Source organism: Meriones unguiculatus, chromosome 10 (assembly GCF_030254825.1).
Source record: "Meriones unguiculatus strain TT.TT164.6M chromosome 10, Bangor_MerUng_6.1, whole genome shotgun sequence".
Classification (NCBI taxonomy): domain Eukaryota; kingdom Metazoa; phylum Chordata; class Mammalia; order Rodentia; family Muridae; genus Meriones; species Meriones unguiculatus.
The window spans coordinates 3950119-3961088 of record NC_083358.1 but is presented as its reverse complement, the minus strand read 5'-3'; the positions used below and the strand labels follow the sequence as shown (position 1 = coordinate 3961088).

The 10970-nt window shown below is 53.3% G+C and overlaps 1 protein-coding gene across 1 annotated transcript in view; it reads left to right on the top strand.

Annotated features, from left to right (window-relative positions):
- Positions 1-1124: 1124 nt before the first annotated feature.
- Capn9 (calpain 9) overlaps positions 1125-10970 on the top strand; it is a 31669-nt gene continuing 21823 nt past the window's right edge. The window contains exons 1-3 of the mRNA XM_021648792.2: positions 1125-1339; positions 7790-7859; positions 9780-9898. Of these exons, the coding sequence (XP_021504467.2) occupies positions 1127-1339; positions 7790-7859; positions 9780-9898 (402 nt within the window). The 5' untranslated portion in view covers positions 1125-1126. The remainder of the gene's footprint in view (positions 1340-7789; positions 7860-9779; positions 9899-10970) is intronic.

Sequence of the window (10970 nt, the reverse complement as noted above, 5' to 3'; positions counted from 1 at the left end):
TGTTATCATTGCTTTATGTGTGCGGGCATTTTGCTTGCATGTATGTGTACACACGTGTGCAGAGCTTATGAAGCCAGGAGAGAGCATTGCATCCCCTAGAGCTGGAATTATAGGTGGCTGTGAGCTGCAGTGTGGGAGATTGAACTAGGGTCCTCTGGAAGATTAGCCAGTGCTCTTACCTGCTAAGCCATCTCTCCAGCCCTCTTGTTCTTTTTGTTTGTTTGTTTTTGTTTTTGTTTTTTTGGAGACAAGCTTTCTCTGTGTAATAGCCTTGGCTGTCCTGAAACTCACTTTGTAGAGCAGGCTGGCCTGGAACTCACAGAGATCCGACTGCCTTTGCCCCGAGTGCTGGGATTAAAGGTGTGCACCACCATGCCCGGCTGCCTTGCTCTTTTGAGGCAGCGTCTCTAGTTGCCTAGAGCTAGCAGCAAGAGATCCACCTGCTCCGCTTTCTCAGTGCTGAGATTCCAGGTGGATGCCACTATGCCTAGCTTTTTCACGTCCATCCCGGAGGCTCAAACTCAGGAAAGTGTGGCGAGTGCTTTCCAACAGGTGCCAGTTCCCCAGCCTGGAAGGGAGGGCTTGACAGAGATGTAACCTCATCTTTGTGTCCACACAGCTGCTTGTGCAACTGTCCCAGTCAAGTGAGTGGCTGGAACGCAGACGGCGCGGCCCATGGACCTAAAGGTCTGTCAGAAGAGAGTGCTGGGCGCTGAGGGGAAGCTCTGTCCTCAGCGGCGCACTGCAGCTTACCCTGCTCCCTCCAGCCACAAGGCTCGGCCTCCCTCTGCTCTGACTCCAGAGCCCACAACCACCTCCTTGCTCTCTCTCCGTCCCTCTGAAGCCACCCTGCCTGTCCTTCAGGGACCCCCCAGGGTGTCAGACAGAGCCACCTCTTCCCTCTGCTCAGACTTAGCCACTCTACGGAGATGCCTATGGTTCCCCAGAGCCCTGGATGGGCAGAGGTCTCACTCAGTGTTTGCCATTCGGGAGGGCCCTCTCTCTCTCACAGGGACATGCCCAGCGAGCAGGTGTGGGCCAGGGCCAGGGCTTCTGCTCGTTCCTTGTTGCTGGCTGCTCTCGCCCTGCCTCTCACATCACTCTAGCAGGCCTTGGAGAAACAGTCATGCCTTACCTGCATCGCTCCCTGAGGCCCCAGCCGCACCCAGTCCCCAGGGATGCCAGGACCATCCACTCCTCGGGCCAGAGCTTCGAGCAGCTGCGGCAAGGCTGCCTGCAGTCTGGCTCCTTGTTTGAGGATCCCGACTTCCCAGCCACCAATGGCTCCCTCTTCTACAGTGAGAGGCCCCAGGTCCCCTTTGTGTGGAAACGGCCGGGGGTGAGTAGGATGAGGAGGAGGAAGAGAAACAGAGAGAGGAGAGGGAGGGACAGAGATGGGGGAGGGAGAGAGAGAGCGAGCTCTGAAGGGGGTGCAGGGGAAGGGCCATCACATGTAAGCCTGTTTTCTGTCTTTTGTGGGAAGCTCCCTGGTAACGTGCTGGCTAGAGACACCTTCATCTGGCCCCCAGGGCATCTGGCCTCCAGCTCTGAGGCCCACTGAGTTTGGGGACATAGACAGGGTCTCATTCATGACTTGTGAGCAGGAGAGGTGTCACTCAAGGACAAACCTCTGGCCACTTGCTCCATCAGAACACAAAGTTAAACTAGCCAGGATGGCAGGGGAGGGTCCGTGAGAGCTGCGTGCTATACCAGGAGGCGCCAGCCCTGCCTGTTCTGAGGCCTTCGGCCCAGGGCTGAAGGGCCACTGTGAGATACGTGGACGTTGGCAGAATTCCTCAGCCAGCGTGTGATGCCCGGGCCCTGGGTGAAGCAGGGCCACCTTTCCAAAGCAGAGCACGCAGAGAGTAAAGTCACTGGGCGGGTGCCACCCCACCTCGGATGTCTCTGAGAGGCGCCAGCTGGGGCTCGGCATGAAGGTCAATATTTGCAGCACCTGGTAAGGCAGGGCGCTCCCTGTGCGCTGAGGCGCTGCGCCTCAGGTGGGAGGAGGGTGTGTGCAGGGAGGGCAGGCCGGCTGCTGCTCCTGAGGCGTGGCTCTTCGTTTGGGATGGCTGAGGTGGGGCCGGACCAGCACACTGGAGCCCTTCGTATCTGACATTTCTTCACCGTTAGTGTTGCTGTGTGCGTCTCCTTCACTGGTAGCTCAGAATCTCGTCTCTAAAGTGCATTTGCCTGTTGACGTTTTATTACATGTGTTCATGTATGTGCACATGTGAGAGCTGTGGTGGTCATGTGATGGTCAGAAGACACCTTGCAGGAACAGGTCTTCTCCTTCCACTGTCTGGGTCCCGGGGATCAAACTTGGGCTATCAGCCTTGGCTGCAAGCGCCTCTCCCTGCTGAGCCTTCTCTTCGTCCCTCATTTCCTGTATGAGCACGCGTGTGGGCTGGAACACGCCGTAGCACAGGCGTGGAAGTCAGAGGGCAACTCTGAAGTCTCTTTTCTCTTGCTGCCTTGTGGCATCTGGGGGCAAGCCCAGGTCCTGGGCCGGTGATTTTAACTTCTGTGCCGTCTCACCGGCCTTCAGATCTGCTTACTATAGCTGCCTCCTCCCGTCACCCATCTTTAAAGTCATACGAGTGTGCAAAGTATACGTCCTGTCTAACTTAGAAAACACCCACACAAGACACGCAGGCTCCTCGGGGCATCTGTGAAGCCGTGAGGTTTTCCTGGCGTGCCTTTCTTTATAAAGGCCATGACCAGAAGCAACGCGGGAGGAAGGGTCATTTTGCCTGGCAACTCCTTATAGTCCATCCTAAAAGGACGCCAGAGCAGGGACTCGAGGCAGGAGCCTGGAGACAGGAGCTGAAGCGGGGACCGTGGGGAACTGCTGAGCGGCCTGCTGCCCGTGGCTAGAACTGCTGCTTCCCTACACAAGCCAAGACAGCTTGCCACGCGTGACCCTGCCACACTGGGCCGGGCCCTTCCATGTCAACGGCAATCATGAAGATGCCCCACAGCCTCGCCCGCAGGCCAGCCGGATGGAGGCAGTTCCTCAGCTGAGGGTCCCCTCCACTGTGACCCTAGGTTGTGCCAAGTTGACAAAAACTGACCAGCACTTACTGCTACTTCCAGTCCTGAACAATGCACAGTTTTTAAGGGTGTGTGCACACGCACAGGTTTGTTTCAGATTGTGTTGTGTGCACACATGGATGTCTTAGGTGGGGCAGGAAGAGCATTCTGCCCTCCTGGTAGAGCACGGTGGTGGTTTCCAGGCTCTCTCTCTGGCACTTGAAGCTAGTTTGACTCTCAGCATGTGGCCGATGGCAGTGACGGAGTAACGGTGGGACACGAGGGTGGAAGAGTAGAATGTTCTCTGCTGTGTAAGAAAACGGATATCTCCGATGTGGAAAAGCACAGGTCTCAAGGCATTGGAGTGGCCTCTGGTGGCGCTTTGGTCACCCTTGGGTCTCTTGGGCTGGTTTCCAGCCCTCAGGACAAGAACAAATGGATATGTGGCAGCTGCCCAGGCTGCCTGTGTGTGTGTGTGTGTGTGTGTGTGTGTGTGTGTGTGTGTGTGTGTACCCGTGGCCAGCAGCTGCCCAGGCTGGGGCTGCGTTTCACCCAGGGGAGTGCTGCTTCGCCGGCAAGCTCGGTCCACCAGTCCCGGGCACTGCTGGTCATCAAGATCTTGGGAAATTGTTCGTGTCTCCTCTCAGGAGACTTGCAGCTTGGCCTGGTCATTTCTGGCCCTGGGCAGCGTTTCCTTCCCTCTCAAGGTGCCACGCACACTCGTATCTCCTGTGTTATCTGGTTAGGAAAGGTTGGAAGCCATGCTCTAGGAGCTTCTGGGAGCCACAGGCCTCAATAGCACACTCTCAGCACGTGTGTGTGTGTGTGTGTGTGTATCTTGTACACACAAGCGTGTATTCGTAAGTGTGCTGTGCATGCCCCTGTGCATGCGGTGCATGTGTGCATTTGTGTGTGGTGTGCATGTGTAGCTCTGCGTCTGTGTGCATGCACACGTGTCTGTGCACACACATGCATATTTGCGTGTGCCCTGTGCATGTGAATCTCTCTGTAAGTGCATGCACAAATGTGCTGTAGCCTAGACACTCTCGTGTCTGCTGTGTGGGAGTCAGGGTTCCTGGGTGCAGCAGAAGGCTTGCTGTGTGGGCTGAGCGGGCACCAGGGCTCTGGGCGTTCCCAGACGCTGGCCCCGCTGCTCCTCCGCCATCAGCCCTGGCTCTTGCTCCTCTTCATAGTCCATCCTCTCTCCTCCCTGCCGAGGCCACCCCCTCCTCTGGGACTGGCTCATGACTTCAGGCCAGCCACGTCCTCTACATCCCGCTGTGGCTATGCTCAACTCCAGCAGTCCTCAGCCTGTGGGTTGAGACCCCACAGCTGGGGCCAAAAACCCTTTCCCAGGGCTCGCCTAAGACCACTGGAAAACACGGATCTCTACATCACAATTCCTAACAGTAGAAAACTGCAGTTATGAAGCAGCAATGAAAAGAACTTTATGGTTGGGGTCACCACAGCATGGGGAACTGCATTAAAGGGCTGCACATCAGGAAGATTGAGAAACAGGGCTGGAGAGATGGCTCGGAGGCTAAGGGCATTGTCTGTTCTTCCAGAGGTCCTGAGTTCAAGCTCCAGCGACCACACGTTGGCTCACAACCATCTATAGTGAGATTTGGTGCCCTCTTCTGGTATGCAGGCACAGACACAGGCAGAACACTGTATACATAATAAATAAATCTTAAAAAGAAAGGAAAGAAAGAAAGAAAGAAAGAAAGAAAGAAAGAAAGAAAGAAAGAAAAGAAAAGAAAAAAGAAAGACAGAAAGCTTGAGAACCACTGCTCTCTGTCTGCTCAGGAGGCCCCGCCTACACTAACATCCAAGTGTGTGGAGAATCCCAGCCTTGCACCCCCACTAACACTGCTCCTTTAGAGCCTGCGGGCCTCTGTCTCTCCTGAAGAGGAGACACTGCCAAGATCCAGAGACAGTGAGCCCAGCCCGCAGCCCTACCTGTCATGTGTACCCACACAGGGCTGCCCAGCACCAGGAAACCCTGTCTACAGTCCTTCTTGGAGTCTGTCACATGCCCCTTGTGCAGGTGCCCTGAATTTGGGTCCCTCTGCCTTCCCTGGCGAGGCAGGGGCTGAGCCTCTGTTCATGGCTCTCCGGTCTCCTGGCCACAGCTTCTCTGGTGGCTGCTTTTGGAACTGGATCTGCCTCTCCTGTGTGTGTGGCCAGGGTTGCCCCTTAGCTGCAGGTTGTTCCCCAAACATCTGCTTCCTAGTCGGGGAGCTTGTCCTTTGCATCCGGCCCTATAGGTGTGGTGAGCCCTGACTTGTGTCTTGTCCGGCTGATGTGGAAGTGTGCAGCCAGATGTGGGGCAGGGGGACAGAGAGGCCCTGAGCTGCCTCCACCTCCAGAGCAGCCTGGTACGGATCTCATACAGCACACGTCTCAATAGCAAATGCCAGGCCACTTTGTGGGCTGTGGGCGGAGTGACTCTCCTTCTTGTCAAACACACCTGTGTTTGAGGAAAGGGACACAAAGCCAAGGTGACACCAGAGGTGGTGGCATACCCTCAGGTGGCCCAGGCTAGAAGCCCTGAGCGAAGGAGAGTGGGGGAAGGGCAGGAGAAACACACCCAGCATGGGCTGCTGCCAGGCTGGTGGGAAGCCGACCTCTGCTTGGGAAAGGGCCACAGTTGCGCCTTGCTACACAGAGAGCCACACAGCCACCCTGAGGCACACCGTCTGCCCCGGGCATGGCGGACAGGCCAGGAAATGGACAGACTCTGAGGCCGAGGGCTGAGGACGGTATAAAAGGTTGTGCGGGGTCTCTGGGAGAAACTGGCTGCCCTGGCCTTCTTCTGCCAGGACTGGGCTTCTGGCACAGCCAAGAGCACAGCCTGTCCCTGAAACCCTCTCCCTAAGGTCACATGGGCGCTTCAGAGACAAACAAAGGCACACAGCCTGGGAGCCTGCACTCCCAGACCGCCATATCCTTGGGGCCCCATGGGACGCTGCCAGCTCTTCATCCCTGCCCAGGACACCCTTAGCCCCACTCCCATCATCTCGCTGTGACCAAGCCCAGTGATGAAGAAAACAACTCAGACTGCTAGGAGGAGCCGCAGCTGGTGCCACCCCAAATATCCAGTTAGAGACTCCTGATGCTTTCTGTCCCAGTGCTGGCCCCGCCTCAGTTTTAGCTTCACCAATCCTGCTTCCTCTCTTGTGTCCTGAGCATCCTTCTAAGCTATGCTCTTCCCTCTTCTGTGCCTCCTTGGGAATCCCTCCCACACGAACTCTCCCTGTGGGTCTCTGCTCACCCTAACCTTCCCAAGGCATAAGGTGAGGCTTCTGGTCCCGCCCTACCCTGAGAGACTGATGATCTCTCGAAGATTCTCTCTCTCACTTGTGCTGGGCTGAAGTGTCAGGGACAAAGCCTGATGCTCAGAAGGGCAGAAGAGAATGAAAGTAGGAGGATCACAAATTCGAGGCCAGGCTAGGCTATGCAGTGAAGCATTGTCTCAAAGAAAGAGAGAGACAGAGAGAGAGAGAGACACACACACAGAGATTCAGACTCACAGGGCCTGGGGTTCATAAGAAGGAAAGAACAAGCAGGATGGTCAGGAAGTCGCAGTGATGTGGCCCTGCCCAAGGACAGCAGCCTACAAGGTAGGTGACACCCATGATTGAAGGAGTGAGATGATCCCAGCTCTAAGCAGACTCAGACAGAAGGGTCCCAAAAGCCAGTGTGAGGCGAGCTTGGGCAACCTAGTGAAACCGATCTCAAAATAAAACATGAAATAAAATGGGTGTAGATTTGGACTCTTCCTTAGCATGCGTTCCAACCTCAGTGCAGGCGCAGGGAGTAGAAAAGGCTCATGGGGGAACTCTTTCTTACCTCTGCTGAGCCGGGCCCCTTAGAACACTGTTACACTGTTGCAGAGTAACCAAGTGACCACACCCTCATGCTTCATGTCATATGACGTCATTCCTATGGAATTGTAAACCCTTTCTCATAAGTATGGGTTTTAGATGGACCTGGTGGTTCATGCCTTTAATTCTAGCATTTGGGAGGCAGAGGCAGGAGGATCTCTATGAGTTTAAGGCCTGATCTACACACCAAGTTCCAGGACGGCTAAAGCTACATAGTGAGACCTTGTCTCAAAAAACCCACAGGTTTTATACAATTGCTTTTACTTTTTAATCTTTTATATAGAACCTTCAATATTGTTTCTACATGTTAGTGTTTATAGTAATACAGCACACAATCACATAAATGCCTAATAACGGGGTAAAACATAATAAAATGTACATAGTGCAGATAAAATTATGGATGACGTGTGAACCCCTGTGGATGCGATACGGATATAGACAATCTATTAGGGAAAAGAAGCAGCTGGGTGGGGCCAGGGAATGCTGGCCTGAGATGCTGGACCCCATGCTCATTACATGCAACAGAGTTCGAAGCCCGAGGCCGGCAGGTCTCACAGTAAGGACTACATAGAAGCAGTCTGTGTCAGGGTCAAGGACTGAGGTGGGAGGCTTGGCATGTGGCTGACACCCCCCACCCCCCACCCCCGTCAGTCCTCAGTCAATATGGTGTGAGTTTCTATAGAGGAAGGTGCTGCACTGAGCTGTGGGTGGACCAGGCTGAGGCCAGGACGTCAGCGAATACAGCCCTGGCAGCTGTAGCCTCCTCCTGGCCTTCCGCAGTGAGACTCTTCCTCCCTGAGGGGTGGGGCTGCCGTGTCTCTGGTGGCCGTCCTGCTTTGGACGGCCCTAAGATGCTCTTGTTCCTCCAGGAAATTGTGGAAAACCCAGAATTCATTCTCGGAGGGGCCACCAGGACTGACATCTGCCAGGGGGAGCTGGGTAAGTAGGGAGGAGAGGGGGTGCCAGGCTCCCACCCTCAATGTCATACAGGCATGTGAGGATCAGGGCACAGGGCTGGGCAGAGCACAGGGCTGCTCCCTCTCCAGGTGGCTGGTGCCTTCCCTGCTCGGAGTCCGGATGCTTCCCTGGCCCGGCAGCCCACTTTTCTTGTAACATTGTGTTTGGGCTCTGCGCCGTCCAGAAGTTCCCCAGAGCTGACCCCACCCCAGAAGCAGCACCTGACTCAGAGACTCCCCAGTGCTGGCTCACGGTTCTAATGCTCACTAACGCCTGCACCGCGAGCAGGTCGCCGCTGCGTACTTCCCTAAGACTGCACACTTCTGTTCTTTGTCCCAGCCACCTTGCCAACGCTTCCTGTGAGGAACTGAGGCAAGGGAACAAGCAGCACGTCCAAGGTCACGAGAGACAAATGGGCAGCCAGACTGAGAAATCACTGCTTACAGAGACCATGCGTCTAGCCAGCACCCACAGCAGCTTTCATGCTCACACCGCCTTCCTCCTACAAGGGACCCGGTGGACGGCACAGCAGTGGCAGGAGTTAGGGCAAAACTGGACAAGGCTTGCTCTCACCGAATCTGAGAAAAACAAGGCATTGTAGAGTCTGCTGAAGAAGGAAGCACAGTGTGAGGACTGAGCCAGAGCCCAGGAAGACACTGTGGTCCTGGTGCTAGAACAGATTATCTGAACCTCAGAGAGAACCTGAGCTGTCTCCACACAGATCCTCAAGCCAGCTGCCCACAGTGGTGACTGTTAACTAGACTGAGAAAGAGATAGATGAGAGATACATAAGAGATAGATAGATAGATAGATAGATAGATAGATAGATGGCTGATAGATAGATGAGAGATAGATAGATGATAGGTAGATGATAAATAGATGATAGACAGATAAGAGATAGATGATAGAATATAAATATGCATATGATAGATTAAAGAAGATAATATATAAATAGACTATCAAAGTCATATGTAATAGATGATGAAAACTAGATAGCAAATAAATAGGTGATAGATAGATAGTAGCTAATAGATATATATTCTTTAAAATACATATAGATGATAGAAAGATAGATAAACCATACAAAAGTCAACAGATCACACTAAACAGATGGACAGAGATGATATATGATTGACAGATGATAGATAGTAGAATTGATAGATAGATGACACATAGATGGTCAATGAATGGATGAAAAGAAGAATGGTGTGTGGGTAGATTAGTGAGGGATGGATAGATGGATGGATAGGTAGATGAATGATGGATGGATAGGTAGATGAATGATGGATGGATGGATGAGTGATAGATGCATAGATGATACACAAAGATGCATGCATGGATGGATGATAGACAGATGTATAAATGGAAGATGGACAGATGTGTTGGTACAGACTGAGGTCCATGTCAGCCTGGTCTATTGGATGAAACCCTGTTATAAAAGACCAGGGAGGATAAAAAAGAATGAAAGAAGGAAAGGAGGGAGGGAGGGAGGAAGAAAGGAGGGAAATGGAGCTACTTGGAGCTGTTGCTGCTTACAGCCGAATCTCGGAGAGGCAGTAGCCCAGGTCTGAACAGTACCAGTGGGTTGCTTCCAAGAGCTTTTCCCAGCCAGTGCCACAGAGCTACCGTTAACATGTCACATAGCCCGATCCTCTGACTTATGAAGAGGAGAGTCCTCTGCATCTCAAACCACACAGCAATACTGCCACAGTGTCCAGGAGCCAACCACAGAGGAGGGCAAGAGAGCAGGCTGCAGGCAAGGACTCAGAGGTGTTTGCTGGCCCTCCGCTGCTTTCAGCAAAGCAGAGAAGTGTCTCCACAGCCCTCTGGAATTGCTTTTTCTTGACTGCTGGGAACCAGTGGCTGAGAAAGCGTGATGCTTATGTGACCCTCACTCTGCAGGAGACTGCTGGCTCCTGGCAGCCATTGCCTCCCTAACCCTCAATCAGAAAGCGCTGGCCAGGGTGGTCCCACAGGACCAAGGATTCGGCTCTGGCTATGCCGGGATATTTCACTTCCAGGTAAGGAAGGCCTGGACCCTTGGGTTTGCTTGTGGGGGGAGGAGGCCCCGGAGATGCTGTGTACTGTGGGCAGCCCAGGAAGCTGTGTGGCAGTGTGCGTGAGCCATCGTGCCAAGCCCCCGGGAGTCTCCTGAGGGCTTCCAGAGGCAGCAGGAGAGGAGTGTCTGGGATCCTCAGGGAACCATGGGGGAGCCACAGCCCTTCTCATAAGCAAAGCGGCTCCCTGACCGAGGAAGCGCAGGTGGGAATTCAAACACTAAAGTGAGAAACAGCCTGAGCTGTGCTGAAGCTTATCTCGGGTCTGTTTCCTGTTGTCCTCTGCTTCCTCTGCCTATCTCCTCACCTAGGTAAACACACGCTTAACACACGGATCAGCGCAATGTATGTGTGTACACTCACACACGTGTGCACACATACCTGTACTCATAAACACACATGCACCCACATGCCTGTGCAAGCTCACACATTCTTCTAAGCACACAGGCAATGCATATTCTTGCATCATCACACCTATGGACTCACACACAGCACAACCACAGGATGGGCTAATTAACATATGCATACACTCACATGTGTGTGTGTGTGTGTGTGTGTGTGTGTGTGTGTGTACGCACACTCACCCACATACTCACATCTTCACACTCTGGCCCACACCTACACACTCACACCTGCACTCACCCATTCTTTTAGTTTCTTTCTGTCTCTGTGATAAAACACTTTGATGGAAAGAAGCTCAGTGAAGAAAAGGATTTACTCGGTTTCCAGTTTTGATCACAATTCATCACTGAGGGAAAATGAGGGCAGGAACGCAAGCAGAAACCATGGTTTTCTCCCTAGCTCATACTAACTTTCTCTTTTCTTTTCGTTGCTTTTCTTTTCTTTTCATTTCTTTTCTCTTCTCTTTTCTTTGCTTCTCTCTCTCTCTCTCTCTCTCTCTCTCTCTCTCTCTCTCTTTTGTTATTTTTGTTTTTCAAGGCAGGGTTTCTCTGTGTAGGCTTGGCTGTCCTGGACTCACTCTGTAGACCAGGCTGTCCTTGAACTTGCAGAGATCCCCCTGCCTCCGCCTCCCGAG